The 16,534-nt window shown below is 39.3% G+C and overlaps 1 protein-coding gene across 1 annotated transcript in view; it reads left to right on the top strand.

Moving 5' to 3' along the window:
* Positions 1–654: 654 nt before the first annotated feature.
* ENTPD7 (ectonucleoside triphosphate diphosphohydrolase 7) overlaps positions 655–16,534 on the top strand; it is a 41,654-nt gene continuing 25,774 nt past the window's right edge. The window contains exons 1-4 of the mRNA XM_041745494.1: positions 655–802; positions 1,051–1,153; positions 2,255–2,437; positions 16,321–16,526. Of these exons, the coding sequence (XP_041601428.1) occupies positions 1,146–1,153; positions 2,255–2,437; positions 16,321–16,526 (397 nt within the window). The 5' untranslated portion in view covers positions 655–802; positions 1,051–1,145. The remainder of the gene's footprint in view (positions 803–1,050; positions 1,154–2,254; positions 2,438–16,320; positions 16,527–16,534) is intronic.

The following is a 16,534-nucleotide window of genomic DNA, read 5'->3' as shown; positions in this document are numbered from 1 at the left end:
GAGAAACGGCTGGTGTAAGCAACGAAGAAAATCATTACGGAAACATTACCTTTGTATGTATTACTGTAAGGTCCGGGAGGGCAGGGACACAGCGGCTCAGGTCGGCACACCGTAGGCAAGTCAATCAACGAATGCTGAACGGATAGACAGATATAAGCGCTTCGGCATAAACATACCGTCCCCCATTTATGTTTCTCTAACAGGACAAGGAAGCCGGGGCGTAATAAGTCTGGGAGGCTCCAGGGAAGGTTTGACTCTGGCAATCAGGGCTGCTGGACACAGTACCTCCTCCGACAGGTCGTGGGCAAGAGACGCACTTCTCCGCGGCCACTCCAAGACCCACCCACCGGGGCTTAGTCCTGGAAGCGGCAGAGTAGCTCAGCAGCCGGCGGAGACACCCGCGGAGAGGCCGCGCCGCCATCCGGGCAGCGGGCGCAGGCTCTCTGGCTCCGCTCACCTGAGCGCCCCTGCCGGCCCGTGAGGGCGGAGCTACAGCACGACGCCCTTCCGGATTGGACGCGTTCGCGGTCCCGGGGCGGGCATTAGAGGCCGAGCGCTGTTGGGGATTGGCCACTCTGGAGAACGGACGTGAGGCCGACGGCGCTAGTTCGCCGGCGGCCCGGGCGGGGCGGAGGGCGGGCCCCTCTCTGCGGGCCTCCTGTCAGTCATTGGCTCCCTGTGGTTTCCTTGGGGACGTGGCGCCGCCGCCCGCCCGGGCCTTTTTCCGGCTAGGCTAGAGGCGGCGGGGAACCGCTCTGGACGCCCAGAACGTTGCGGAGGGAGCCTGCGGGCCGCTGGACCTGTGAGTGCGAGCGCAGGAGGGCCGCGGGACTGGGAAAGGCGGGGAGGGGAAGTGGGAACCCCCACCCCGCCACCTGGGAGCGCCAGTGCCTCGAGGACGCCCGGCTCCCGCCGAGCTGGCTCAGCGTCAGCCGGGCCCTGGGAGCGAGAGCGCTCACTTCTGGAGTGGGTGGGCGCCCTGGCCTTCCCTCGCAGGTCTCCTGGGGGCACTGCTGGAGGGAAGCCTGAAACCCCACGAACTCTTAACAGGCTGCAGACTTAGGAGATGCCTGAGACCAGGAGACCAGTTTCTCAGGGCAAAAAGAAAAGGAGGTGACAGGCACTGAGACCACTGAAGGGATCCCATGGCTAGGTAAGCTGCACATTTTCTCCTCAGCTAGGGGCTCAGTTGGGGGTGAGGTAGGTGGAGGAGCCCCGGGAGGTTTTGACAAGTGAGGTTTGCCCTGGTGCTGCTTCTGGACTTTGCAGCTTTGTCGAATGGATGCAAAGACAATCTAAGTGACATCCCCCCCCCACCCCCGCCCGGAAGGCAGACAGAACTATAGTTTCTGGCTCATAACCCCAGGGTGGTGGAGTGAGTGCCTGCTCAGATTGGAAAAGTGCTAAAATGTAATGTTCTTTTCAGATTTCCATTTGAGTGAAGCTACCTGCTTTTCGAGGAGGTTGAACAAAGATTTTTTTTTTTAAATGAACTTTGAAAATAGGCTGAGGTGCTTTTGAATTAATATGGAAAGTGAACTTCATAGTTGAATATGTGTATCTATACATTGTGATGGTCTGAAACTTTCAGAAAAGATTAATGTGACTCTACAGGTACCAAATGAACAGTTGTCAAATAGAGTAAGTGGGGAGAGATGCAAAACAGTAGGTACTGTATAAAACCAGAGGAATGGACATAAGCACATGTATGTTGTCATATATGGTATACATGTATGTTTGTGTCAACAGAATATCCCTGGGTAAATATGTAGAAACTGGGTACCAGTGGTTGCCTTTGAATGGGAAATGATGGGTTAAGGCAAAAGACTCATTGTCTACTATATGTCCTTTTAAACTTTTTTTTTTCTTACCAGGTGCATATAGTACCTACTAAAATATATTTTTTTAATTAGTTGAATAAATACTCTCACTATCCAGTTTTTTGACATCATTCCTGGTGGGAATGTTGTAGTTGCTCTGATTCTTCAATGATATGAGGTTGACTAGGGAGACTGGTGATCTTTTCGTAAACTGAGATTAATTCTTTGAGTTACACTCCAAAGTGCAGACATTGGGAAAAGAGCAGATAAGGCTTTTCTGATTTATTTTCATGAACCATATAGGTTCTTTTCTAAAATTTGGGACTAAAATAACATTTGTAGACTTCTGGTGACATAAATGTTTGCCTTTATTAGGAGATTTTTCTACTAATCTGTAGAGATTTTTCTTACTAATAATGTTTGTCTCATTTCAGGATCAGTTTTTCCTACCTCTGCCCAGCCTCCTGGTACTTCTCTGTGCCAACAGTAAGCCCATTTCCCCGACAGCGGGTGGCATTCCTAGGACTCTTCTTCGTATCCTGTCTCCTATTACTTATGTTAATAATGGACTTTCGACATTGGGGTGCTTCATTACCACGAGATAGGCAATATGAAAGGTGAGTAAGCTTTAGATCACTTTGATCAGACTTGGCATTTAAGTCATAAATATTTTGACATTTAACACACTACTACCTTTGACCCTTTTAAGGAATACTGCACTTTTATTAGTAAAATTGCAAGCCACTTATTACATAAAGATCTTAAGCCCTATTTTGGCAATGTTCACTTTTGATTTAGGAATGCTGTTGGTGCATTTTAACCATGAAAGCCATCTTTTTATATTCTTGTTTGGTAGGCTGATTTATTGGATGCATAAATGTTTAGCATTGTTATGTATTCTTGATGAATTAACCCTTTTATCATTATTAAATGACACTTTTTATCCTTCATTCTTTGCTCTGAAATCTAGTCTGATATTAATATATTTTCTTCAGCTTTCTTTTGATTAGTGTTATCATTATAGATGTTTTCTTATCCTTATAATTTTAGCCTTTATGTCTTTATTTTTTATATCTATCCAGTCCTTTTATAATTAACTGCTTTTTATCCAGTCTGATGATGTCTGCCTTTAATTTGAAGTGTTCAGGCCATTTACATTTCATGTGATTATTGATTATGCTTGGTTTTAAATCTGTCTTGTTATTTGTTTTTTGCTTGTCACATCTGTTCATTGTTTGCTTTTCCTCTTTTTCTCCCTTCCTTTGAATTGAGTACATTTTTTTTTTTTAAACTTTTATTTATTTATGATAGTCACACAGAGAGAGAGAGAGAGAGGCAGAGACAGAAGCAGGCTCCATGCACCGGGAGTCTGACATGGGATTCGATCCCGGGTCTCCAGGATCGTGCCCTGGGCCAAAGGCAGGCGCCAAACCGCTGCGCCACCCAGGGATCCTGAATTGAGTACATTTTTAATATTCCATTTCATCTCTTTTGTTGGCTTAGTAGATATAACTCTGGGTTTTAAAATTTTTTCTCTTTCTTTTTTTAGTGGTTGCTTTAGGGTTTAAGGTTTATAGTATACATCTTTAACTGATCATAGTCTACCTTTAAGTAATATAATTCCTCTTCCTGTGTGCCTTTTTACCTCTTTCCCTGGGCCTTTGGACTATTGTTATTATATGTTTTCCTTCTACTTATATATAAACTCCACCATATATAGTTGTTATTTTTGCTTTAAACATTTAATTGTCTTTCAAAGAGATTTAAAAAAAAAGAAAGTTTGGTATATTTACCATTTCTGGGCCTTTTCATTCCTTTGTACTATAGTTCAGATTTCCAATTGGTATAATGTTCATTTTGCCTAAAGGACTTCCTTTAACATTTCTGGTAGTGTGAGTTTGTGGTTGGTGAATTCTTTCAACTTTAATGACCAAAAACGTCATTTTGCTTTCCTTTGAAAATAATTCATTGGGTATGGAGCTCTAGGTTGATTTTTTTTTTCTTCTAGTACTCTAGAAATGATGCTTCACTGTCTTCTGAATTGCATTTTTGCTGAGGCGAAGTCTGCTGTAATTTTTAAATCTTCTCTATATAGCATGTGTCTTTCCTCTGGCTGCCTTTCACTTTACACTGGTTTTAAGCAATTTGATTATAATGTGCCTTGGTATGGTTTCTTCATGAGTCTTTTGCTTGTGATTTGTTGATTCTTGAATCTATGGATTTATACTTTTTAATCAAATTCAGAAAATTTTTTACCATTATTTCTTCAAATATTTTTATCTTCTTTCACTTCTTCAGTGTCTCCAGTCACATATATATTAAACTCACATAAAGTTTTCTCACAACTTATTCATTTTTTTCCAGTCTTTTTTTTTCTTTCTGTGTTTCTTTCTGGATATTTTATATTGCTGTGCCTTCCAGTGCATTAGTAATTTCTTCTATAAAGTCTAATCTACTATTAATTCCATCCAGTGAGAGTTGAATACCTTTTTTTTTTTTACAGAAAATATATCTGATTTATTTAATGTAGTTTTAATGCCTTACTAGTTGCATAGACGATCTGTATTCTTTTATTAGAGTGATTCATTTTGCTATTGTTTTTTGAGGTTAATTTCTGATTAGGCTACAGAATAAAATGATGTCATATAGTGACTTTCTCCTTGTTGCTTCTTTAGACAGTATCAGGAGGCTTTGGGCTGCAAGTGATGGTCAAAGTGACTTAAATAATAAAGTTACTGGCTCACATAACCAGAAGTCCAGGTGTAAAGGGACCATTAAGTTCAACATTGGCTATCAGGATGAGAATCTCTGTCTCTGTTTTGTACAGTGTCACCTTACTGAGAGGTTGCAGTATAGCAGCCAGTAGCAACTAGGGCTACCTGCATCCACATTAATCTCCTGCAGGAGAGAAAGAGGCCTTTTATGCTCTTGTGTAAGAATGAAGAGGGTCCTTCCTGGAAATCTCCAGTAGCCCTTTTCTTCAGTCTTTTCTGGTCACAATTGGGACACATGACCACTTCCCTTATATTTCTGGGTTGTTCTGCCCCAGATTTTCTCATTTCCACTTCACTTTGATTATTCGTTCATTCATTCAGCAAGCATTTATTGAGCAACCACTATGTGCTGCATATTATTGAGCACCAGGACATGGAAAATTTGATACCTTTTCTCAAGAAGTTTGTATTTCCAACCTTTCCTCTCCTGCAGCACCACTATTCATTTGTATCTATTTTTTCTTTCTTTCTTTCTTTCTTTCTTTCTTTCTTTCTTTCTTTCTTTCTTTCTCTCTCTCTCTCTCTTTCTTTCTTTCTTCTTCTCTCTCTTCTCTCTTCTTTCTTTCTTTCTTTCTTTCTTTCTTTCTTTCTTCTTTCTTTCTTTCTTTCTTTCTTTCTTTCTTTCGAAGGAACATTTGTTTAGATGAATATAGTTGTCAACAATTGGCCATAAATAAGCAGCCTGTTAGCTTCAGGGAATTAAGTCCATAATTTGAAGGTTTTTGAATGCTTATTGAGATTTTCTTGACACACCTGAGCACAATTTTCCACTGGAAGACAGCATGATCTAATTATGAAATTCTATGTAGGTTAATATGGCTAGAGTAAAGACTGTTAGGGAGTAAGTGGTGAGCTGTGTGGCTGGAAAGGTAAGTCAGGCTGAGCCCATTAAGTCATTTGAGGGGGTGGGGGTAGGTATTATCTTAAGGGCAGAGGAAAGGCTTTGAAGAATGATTATGATTGGAATTGCTTTTTAAAGAAAGCTCACTTTGTTTTTTGTTTTGTTTTGTTTTGTTTTTTTATTTTTATTTATTTATGGTAGTCACAGAGAGAGAGAGAGAGAGAGAGGCAGAGACACAGGCAGAGGGAGAAGCAGGCTCCATGCACCGGGAGCCCGATGTGGGATTCGATCCCGGGTCTCCAGGATCGCGCCCTGGGCCAAAGGCAGGCGCCAAACCGCTGCGCCACCCAGGGATCCCCAAGAAAGCTCACTTTGTTGGCATTGTAGAGAATGAATTGGAGGGGAATAAACATGAAAGGAGGGAGATGGATTGGAATACTCCAATAGAGATATGATGGTCGCCTGAATTTGGGTGGAAGCAATGACAATGGAGAGGACAATGGAGAGAAGTAAATGCATTTGAAGGATATGTGAGAGGTAGAGTGATCTGATAGTTCTTGTCTACTGCTATACCCCAAGTGGTCAGATCAGATAAATACTTAAGTTAGATTAATTGCAACAAGTTGGCTGCAGAGCTAAGTGGCACACTGTGGCTGTGTGGTTACCTTACCAAAGTCTTGACAACTTGTGATGCTCTGGTCCAGCCATCAGCAGCTATATAGCCTAGAGCTCCTATTCTTTAATGAAAGGTTGTGTGCATATTGCCACAAATTACTATATCATTACATTTCACTAATGGCAGCCCCTGTGAGTCATTTCAGAAGCAAACTTTCATTGAGAACTTGCTGTGTGCTTGACACTGTTGTAGATTCTAAAGTACAAAGATGAATAAAACGTGGCTCCTGAACTCATGGAGTTTATAATCTAGTTAGTAAGGCAGATATGAAGGAAGAATTCTTTCCCAATGAGATAAAAACTTATATATAACTATGTAGAATCCAGAACTGTACATAGTCAACAATCAGGAACAAAGTTAAGAGTCAGAAATTAATCAGAAGAGGTCCATGAGTAACTAAGGTTGACATCACTAAGTTCATGAACTAAAAGCTCATGTACTTTACTGATAAGATAGGCTTTTGCATAGAACCTATTTGCTTTTATGTTATACACTATTAATTAGCTTGGTTTTCCATTAGAACACAGCAGATAAACAGCAAATTAGATGATGGTAGTAAGAAGCCTATGCTGGTCATTAATGTGGGCACACCGATGATAATAGTCAATAAATAATATGCTGGCATCTTGACAGTGAGGCGGGAGAGAGGAAATTTGTTAAAAGTGAACTTAATCACTCAAAATTTCCACAGGCCATTTCTGTAGTATTAAATAGCTCTACACATTTTGTTAAAAATTTTATTGCAAGTCTAATAAGTTTATTAATGATGACCTTAAAATACTGGTTTTCAACTTTTGTGTATCTGAATCATTTGGAGACCTTTAAAAAAAATGCAAATAATTGAACCTCTTCTAAAGATGATTCTAATATGCAGCCTAAGTTGAGAACATTGCTCTAAGGTTCAGTTATACTTATTTGGGGAGGAGGTATTATGGTATAGGGGTAAAATGATTGATTTTAGAGCTAGACAGCCCATCATTTAATAGTTGGGTGATCTTGGGCAGGTCTTTTATTCTGGAATCTCATTTTCTTTACGTATAAAGTAGAGGTACAAATGCCCGCCTTGTAGTTTTGTCATTTGAATTAAAAGAGAAAAGTATCTAGAACTGCCTAGAGTGACATGGAGGTTATTAGTCTTATTATTTGAAATAATCTTGATTTTTCTGTTCTCTAATTCCATTTTCTGCTCTGTAGCTAACCACTGAAGATAATGGTCAGTATTATCTGCATTTGAATTTTTCCTTCCAGAATTTTTTTTCCTGGCTGCTGCTATTGCTTAAACACTGGTGAGCACTAGTTGATGATAAGATGATTAAGCAAATAATTAGGAATTGATGGAAACACTTTAGTTAAATAGCTTATAAAAAGGACAAATGCTAATGGTTGTGATTTTTTGTATTATATACATATAATATAGTCATATTATTCCAACTTAAATTGTTCTAGTTTGCATGATGAAATTATATCATATAAATACCATATATTGGAAAAAATATTTGAATTTTTTCAGCCATTAGTGGAACTTAGCATATCTCTTCTGAGGTGACATGATGCAGGATTTTAGAAGCCTGCATGGTGGTAGTAGTTTCAAAACTGAAGAGTTGTTGTATTTGTTTGTTTGTTATGAACATGTACTTACCTTACTTTAGGAAGGAGAAAGCAGGAGGTTTGCATCAGAAATAGAATTTAAGAAATAGATTTAGAGAGTGATGGGGTATCAGTAAGGATAGAATCCAAAGCTGTTTTTAATAGACTTAATTTTTTTCTTTAAGAATGTATTTATTTATTCATGAGAGACACAGAGAGAGAGGCAGAGACACAGGAAGAGGGAGAAGCAGGCTCCCTGCGAGGATCTGGATGCGAGACCCGCAGGACCCCGGGATCAGGACCTGAGCCAAAGGCAGACGCTCAACCACTGAGCCACCCAGGTGTCCCTTTTTTTTTTTAGACTTAATTTTTTAGAGTAGCTAAATTGAGCAGAAGTACAGAGGTTTCCCAGATACACTCTACCCCTACATGCATAGCAAAGCTATTTTTTTTTTTAATTTTTTTTATTATTATTTATTTATGATAGTCATACAGAGAGAGAGAGAGGCAGAGACACAGGCAGAGGGAGAAGCAGGCTCCATGCACCGGAAGCCCGATGTGGGATTCGATCCCGGGTCTCCAGGATCGCGCCCTGGGCCAAAGGCAGGCGCCAAACCGCTGCGCCACCCAGGGATCCCAGCAAAGCTATTTTTAAGAATTTTTCTTAGATGTGTGTTTTAACCAACTATTTTTCTGGCATGTGCCACATAAGTAATGCTCCAATAATTTAATCAGACTTAATACATATTTTACATGTATTTATTCATCATCTATTCACTTATTGCAACAAATACTATTGTCTACATTGTGGTATCTAACAGGGTAGCCACTTGTCACAATGGCTATTTAAATTTAAATTAATTAAAATAAAATAAATTCAGTTCCTTACTTGCACTGGTCACATTTCAGCAGCCCACTGGCCACATGCCATTGGATAGATGGGAAATATTTCAATTATAACAGAAAGTTCTGTTGGAAAGTTTTAGCCCTGGATGCTAGGTAAATTGTTAAAATTTATTAATTTTTTTTAAAGATTTTATTTATTTATTTATTCATGAGAGACACAGAGAGAGGCAGAGACATAGGCAGAGGGAGGAGAAGCAGACTCCATGCAAGGAGCCCAATGCAAGACTCGATCCCAGGACCTGGGATCATGCCCTGAACTGAAGGCAGATTGCTCAACCACTAAGCCACCCAGGCGTCCCTATAATTTTTAATATAGGGGCACTTTGAGCACACATATATAGTGTAAGACAAATGGTAGACGGTTCTTATTTAAATGCTCTATATATTCAGTCCATTTCTTCTTAACCTTAATGTTTAGGATTACCTTTTTGTAGCCTCACTATGGTCTTCATTAAAGAGGAAAGTTCTGAAGAATTTTTTTGGTAGCTACTGAAAGGTAGTGCCGGGGCACCGGGGTGGCTCAGTCATTTAAGCATCTGATTCTTGATTTTGGCTCAGGTCATGATCTCAGGGTTGTGAGATTGAGCCCTGTATCAGGCTCTGCAATGGGTGTGGAGCCTGCTTAAGATTCTCTCTTGGGGTGCCTTGGATTGGCTTGGTTGGTTAAGCAGCTGGGATCAGGTCATGATCCCAGGATCCTGGAATTGAGCCCACGTGGGGTTACCTGCTCAGTGGGGAGTCTACTTCTCCCTCTCTCTCTCTCCCCCTCTCCCCTGCTAATGCTCGCTTTCTCACACACTCTCTGTCTCAAATAAATAAATAAATAAAATCTTAAAAAAAAATCCCTCTCCTTCCCTCTGCCAAAAGAAAGGTGGTGCCTTCATGTTTGTTTACCATCTGGGTACAAGTGTGAATGAAAAGTTTTGCATCAGCAGTGGGCTCAGTACTGGGCTTCCTTAGGAGTTTCAGTTCTGTTTAAAGCAAGTGGAAAAGAGACAGTACTTTTGGTTAGGATAAAATGATAAACTTTAAGATATGCAGATGAAATTACAGCTTTTTGTGTATAATAGAACAATTCAGAGATTTTTTTTCCTGGTGAAATTGAAAGTATTTTCTTGCATTTATTGACATTTATTCATTTATTCAGTTACTTATCCTTTAGTGCTATTTATAGTATTTATAAGCAGACCTTTAAATTATAAATGTTCCTGACTGCTTTGATTAATCTTGTTAGGAGTTAAGCAATAACCTTCAAGATGCTTTCCTGGGCATGTATTACCATCATCAGTCATACACAGCTACCTTTCCTATAATGTCATTATATTTGGTTCTGAGCCTTGAATGGAGTTGAGAGTATGATGACATTCAGCAAAAAGCTAGTCGTTCCATACTGTTGGGAGCCACTTTAATGGACTTTTGACGTGTGGCTGAGTTCTGTTTGAACTGTAGAAGTGGTATAATTAGTGTTGATTTTGTAAGCTCGGTAATGGTTTGGTCAGTTACTGCCCTAATGCTGTTAATATTTTCAGAATAATGGCAGTGAAAGCTGCTGTCTTCCACTTTTACCTTGGGTGATGTATATGTGAGTAACTTTCTTTTCATTGACCCAGCAGTGATTAGAGGGAAATCAGGTTTCTCAATTAGAAACTGTGTATGTATGTAGGAGGTTAAATATGTGTGATAGTGAATCAGATCTCTCCTGGGAAAATGGATGTAAGGGATACCAAAGCCTTTGGAACTTTTCTCTTGGATTTTAGGTTCTCTTTAGGGATTAATGTAGCATAATGTCAGCAAAGCAGAAGAGTCCAGCAATGCAAGTAATTGATCATGATAGCTAAGGCCAGGACTGCAGATCACAAATGAAAACATCCAAGAGAGGACCATTGATCCACTCATGTCAGAAATTTAGACAGAGGAAGACCTTCAGATGTTTGCAAAGTGTAAGAAGCTTGATTAGATCATAAGAGGTCAAAGTTTCAGAAAGAGGTGATACTATTATTTCCCAAAGGGAAAAATTGTTCTTCATTTACTCATTTGTATACATGATGAGAAAAACAGAGACTTCTGCAACCATTGAGCAAAGGCTCAAGTGGGAAGTGTAACATAAATGCTGTCTGGTGCTAGTTTTCTCCCTTGTGTTCAAAGGTCAGTTGACATTTTATTGTCAATGCACACATGTTGGCCTCTGAGAGAAGAGAAAGCAAAGTTGAGTTGCACCCAAATTAGAGTTGCTTATCTTGACAGGAGCCTGGGAGGATGACAGGATACTTTTTGAAAAGCTCCATTGGAGCTTTCTGAGAAGGAGATCAATTAGTTTTGAGTATGTATAGCTAGATAGCTAACAAACACATAGAGGAGTTAACAAATGCACAGCTCTATATTATGAGCTTTAGGACCAAACCAGTCATTATTGGTTGATACATATCAGAGAAATATGAGGAACACTGTGACGTTAGAAGATAGCAGATAAGGTGTTTGTGCTTGAGAAATGATAGTCTTAAGTGCAGAAGTGGAACAAACAAATATGCAGGAAATCTTAGGGGCTTATACTGGAATATAAACAAACTGCTTAAAGGGAATAATGGCACTCCACATTTTAAAACAGAAGGAAGAGGCCTTTCTAAAATCATTGTGAATATAGGGACACCTGAATGACTCAGCAGTTGAGCATCTGTCTTTGGCTCAGGGCATGATCTCGGGGTCCAGGATCAAGTCCCACATTGGGCTCCCTGGGAGGAGTCTGCTTCTCCCTCTGCCTTTGTCTCTGCCTCTCTCTTTGTGTCTGTCTCTCTTGAATGAATAAGTAAAATCTTAAAAAAATCATTGTGAATATCACAAGAGTCAGTATTGTTGAGTGGAGGGTTCTTTTTTTTTTTTTTTTAATTTTTATTTATTTATGATAGGCACACAGTGAGAGAGAGAGAGGCAGAGACACAGGCAGAGGGAGAAGCAGGCTCCATGCACCGGGAGCCCGATGTGGGATTCGATCCCGGGTCTCCAGGATCGCGCCCTGGGCCAAAGGCAGGCGCTAAACCACTGCGCCACCCAGGGATCCCGAGTGGAGGGTTCTTAAGGACTGGAAGCCATGTCAAAGAAGGGAAGGGGGAGGAATAGGTAGAGAAGCAGACGGATGTTCCAGAAAAAAAGAAGGTCACATTAGAGCAGCAGTTGTTCAAGTGTTTACTGACACTTAGGAGTTCCTGAGGCCCTTTCATGGGGTCTATAGAGTCAAGATGAGGCCAAAACTGTTTTCATAATACTACTAAGATGTTAATCACTCCTTTTTTAATTGCTAAGAATATATATATATATGTATATACATATATATATATATATGTATAAATACATAAAATTTGCCATCTCAACCACTTTTAAGTATACAATTCAGTAGCGTTAACTATATTCACATTGTTATTCGACCAACCTCCAGAACGTTTTCATCTTCCAAATCTGAACTCTATAACCATTGCACAACACTCCCCCTTTTTTTCTCTCCAAGCCAACCCCTGTAACCACTGTCCTATTTTCTGTTTTGATGAATATGGCAGCTTTATATCTCTCATATAAGTGGAACCAGGTAGTACTTGTCTTTTTGTGACTGGCTTATTTAGCATGATATCAAGGTTCACCCATGCTGTAGCAAATAACAAAGTTTTCTTCTCTTTTAAGACTGAATGATATTCCATTTTATGTATACACCACATTTTGTTTATTCATCTTCCTGTGGATATTTAAGTTGCTTCTACTTCTTGGCTATTGTGATGTTTCTTTGCCCTTTACACTGAATTGGCATTTATACTAGTGATGCAAAGCAATGGGTAGGTAAAACTGTAGGTACCTTAGCACAAGTCAAGATGGAGGCACCAAATTATACTATTAGTAGTTGTAGTCATCACTGTCACATAGTTGTAATGTGAAAAAGAATTCCAGTTCCATTTAAGAATATTGTTTTCATATTCTGTGTGACAAAATTGGAAATATGCACTTCTGTTGCACCCTGAAGTTGTCTTGAGCAAAAGCCCTTAGGCAGTTGTTTGGGTTTATGAGCTGCTTTTATCATGGAATATTGTTTTTACTTGAAAGAATGACTGCCAGATGGGATTCCTGGGTGGCTCAGCGGTTTAGCGCCTGCGCCCAGGGCATGATCCTGGAGACCTGGGATCAAGTCCCACCTTGGGCTCTCTGCATGGAGCCTGCTTCTCCCTCTGCTTGTGTCTCTGCCTCTCTTTCTCTCTCTCTCTTTCTCTGTGTGTGTGTGTATCTCTCATGAATAAAAAAATAAAATCTTTAAAAAAAAAAAAAAGAATGCCAGAAAAACTATAGTTTTCAGACTTGGGTATTTTGTAGATATATTCTTGAATATGAATGAAGTAAAAGCCTGTTACTCTAAGGAAGACAACTGTCAGTGTTTATTGTCAATGATAAAATGTGAAGTTTCAACTGAAAATAGCAGCTTGGAAAATTTGTATCTTCCACTATGAGTTTGCTAGCTTCTCAATACTTAAAAGACTTTTTTGATAATATTGGTAGTGATACTATGAATGTGTGGGTGGGTCTTTTTTTAAATATTGTAGAATGAAATGAAATGTGTTCCTGTTAGGAAGATTTGCAAATCTCAGTAAACCAGTATTTTCCAGTATAGGATGTTACAAAATTATGCAGGGATAAAAGCCATTCAAAGTGCAAAATAGACTGATGGTTAACGATACAGAGTATGAAAGGATACTCTTTTAGATAGGATTTTTTTTTTAAAGATTTTATTTATTTATTTGAAAAAACATGAGAGAAAACACAAACACAGGGCAGAGGGAGAGGGAGAAGCAGGCTCCCTGCTCAGCAGTGGAACTTTATCCCAGGAACCTGACTGAGATCATGACCCCAGCCAAAGGCAGACATTTAACCCACTGAGCCACCAAGGTGCCTGGATTTTAGATTTCACATTGCAACTAACCTTTAAAAAAGTTCACTTGTTGAGTTTTAGAGTAGTATGAAAGAAGAATATGCACAGTGATCTAAATGGGCTGTTAAAATATTCCTTCCTTTCTTCTTTTTTTAAATTTTATTTATTCATGAGAGACATAGAGAAGCAGAGACATAGGCAGTGTGTAATGGGTTTATTGTTATATCTAAATTAATAAATAACAATTTTTGTTTTCTAACATTGTAAATATAAATAGATGTAACCCTCATATACAAAAGCTCTTTTGGAATCAATAATTTTTAAGAATGTAAAGGGATACTGAAACCCAAAAGTTTGAGAACTAATATACTGGAGAAAAGTTATTCATTAAGCAGGAGGGAATGGGATCTGGAATCTAGTGAGAAAAGTAGAGGGGAAGGTCTTTAGAGAGGGAAAGCAGAGAAAGATGTGAAGTAGAAAGATTGCTATGATGAGAAATGAAGTCATTTTGGGCAAGAGATGGTTTTTCTTGCCTACTTTTTATGTATGGCATCCTATGAGGTCAGTATTTGCAGGAGTTCTGTAACTTGAACCCAGATGTCTTCCTACCTTTCATGTGGTAGCAGTGAGCTTTTATATGAGTTGACTTGTGGATTATAAGACAGTTCAGCCCAGTCATTTGATTAGAATGGGTTAGTATGTGGTGGAACAGAGTCTTCGGGACTGTGAACTTACTAGAGTGTAACAGATTTTTACCACCTGCTTCATTTCCCATAACTCACTCTCATGTTGGATCCAGAAAAAAGTTCTACGTGACTCTATTCTATGTAATAATTTACAGCATTCGATTGGAGTTCAAATATATGTTCTTCTCTCACTTAGCATTGTGGAATAGGAAAGGTACTTAGCTCTTCTTTTTTATATTTCCATACTGTTTTTACAGCTCCTCTATTCATCAAGTTTGCTTTTTTCTGTGTAAAGTAGGGAACTTTATGGTCACATACCAATGTGAAATCACCAGTAAACATGGGCTAGATTGTCCTGAGGGGTAGGACATGTGGCTTATTGTCTGATCAGAGGTAGATTTCCTGCAGAGCTAATGATACCTGCACTTCAAGGCCCCAAACATTTGTGGGCCCCTTTCATATTTGTAACATTGAATCTTTCTTCAAAAAAGAAAGATTCAATGGTTAAAGAAATCCACCACCACCCCTTTCCCTAATGGCATTAGCTTCAGGCTTCACAAAACCTGTTACTGAAGAGTTCTGTGTAATGGTCTAGGGGATCTAGGGATTAGCTCTAAATACAGTGTTGGGTGACTAGGGCTGATATAAGGAAGGGAGTTTAGCTGTGATACTTGAAAAAATTCACAGCATTCCTTTCAGAACATTTATTCAAGTATTAGTTCAACTTACAGTAATACTTAAATTTAAAACAGTTTACAGGACAACATTTTAATCTGTCTGTCATGCAGACATTTTATTTATGTATTCTTAGCACTGAGAAAGAGCTCTTTTTCTAAGTAATAAGCTAAAAGCTTGAGCTCCTCTTCAAGTGAATGAAGCCTTTGAAGAGGAGTCAGCATGTGCTCACTTCAGCATATACTGAAGAGGAGTCAGCAATGTTTATACTTTTCACACCCTCAGGTTCTGAGTGAACTTCAATGTTTATAAAGCCTCATGGCTCAGGAGCATTTTAACAACTCTTAGCTTTCTTTTCTAATCCATAGAGTCTCCTACTATTTGCTCTCCCAGTAATGATCACATAACAGTAAGAGCAGTGGCAGCACAGCACTGTGCTAATTACCTAGCTTCTGTTGTCTCTCTGAGGGTAGAGACTCAAGATTCTTATTTTACAGATGAGGAACAGTCATGGGGGGGGATGGAATAATTGCCTGGTGGGCATTAAGGAGGGCAGGAGATGTAACAGAGCACTGGGTATTAAAAGCAACTGATAAACTATTGAACACTACATCTATGTATTATAGGTTGGCTAATTGAATTTATTTTTTAAAATAAATTATTTTTATTTTATTTATTCATAAGAGACACAGAGAAAGAGGCAGAGACACAAGCAGAGAGGGAACAGGCTCCCCCTTGGGGAGCCCAATATGGGACTCAGGATTAGGCCCTGAGCCTAAGGCAGGCGCTTAACTGCTGAGCCACCCAGGCGTCCCTTACTGTTATTATTTATACATATTTTATAAACATTCTTTTTATGACCACAAAATAGTTTAAAAGATTATAGAGAAGCATAATTATTGCATTTATGAAATACATTTTTTTATTAATGCAAGTCTAGCAATAAAAAGTACAAAGCAAAAAGCCCCATAAATTTTTACCATCTAGAAATACATATAACTGATAATCATTCCAGAGTATTCGTTGTTTATATACAGAAAGGATAGATAGAAGAGAAATCATTAGGATTCATTTAGTTGACTCTTGTGCATAACAAACTGCCTTGTATCTTAGCAGCTTATAACAACAAAAACCAGTTATTTACTCAGGCCTAGAAGCTCTTTAAAGTTGGTAAGAGATTTGGTACTCCAGCCAGTTTCAGAACTGCCCCCAAACCTGGAGTAATCTTTTAGTTTTCTGATTTCAGTGGCCTCCAGGCAAGCAAATCAGTTGTTGCTTTATATGTATATACATCAGTAACTATGGTCAGTGTTGTTTCATTCCTTAAAATGTGTGGTTCCATGTGGCTGGCACATGTAGCCAATTAATGAAGACTCATGAACAAATGAAATAAAGCAGTAGTATCTTTTGTGGACCCAGATACTTGATACCAGTTTCTCTTTCTGTCTGACTTAGGTATTTGGCTCGAGTAGGGGAGCTTGAAGCAACTGACACTGAAGACCCAACTCTGAATTATGGACTTGTTGTGGACTGTGGCAGCAGTGGCTCCCGGATTTTTGTTTATTTCTGGCCAAGACATAATGGCAACCCCCATGATTTGCTGGACATCAAACAGATGAGAGACCGCAACAGCCAACCAGTGGTTAAAAAAATCAAGCCAGGTACTAAT

This window comes from Vulpes lagopus, chromosome 2 (genome assembly GCF_018345385.1).
Source record: "Vulpes lagopus strain Blue_001 chromosome 2, ASM1834538v1, whole genome shotgun sequence".
In the NCBI taxonomy this organism is placed as follows: domain Eukaryota; kingdom Metazoa; phylum Chordata; class Mammalia; order Carnivora; family Canidae; genus Vulpes; species Vulpes lagopus.
Note: the sequence above shows the minus strand (reverse complement) of the source record. Positions and strands in the feature narration are given on the sequence as shown.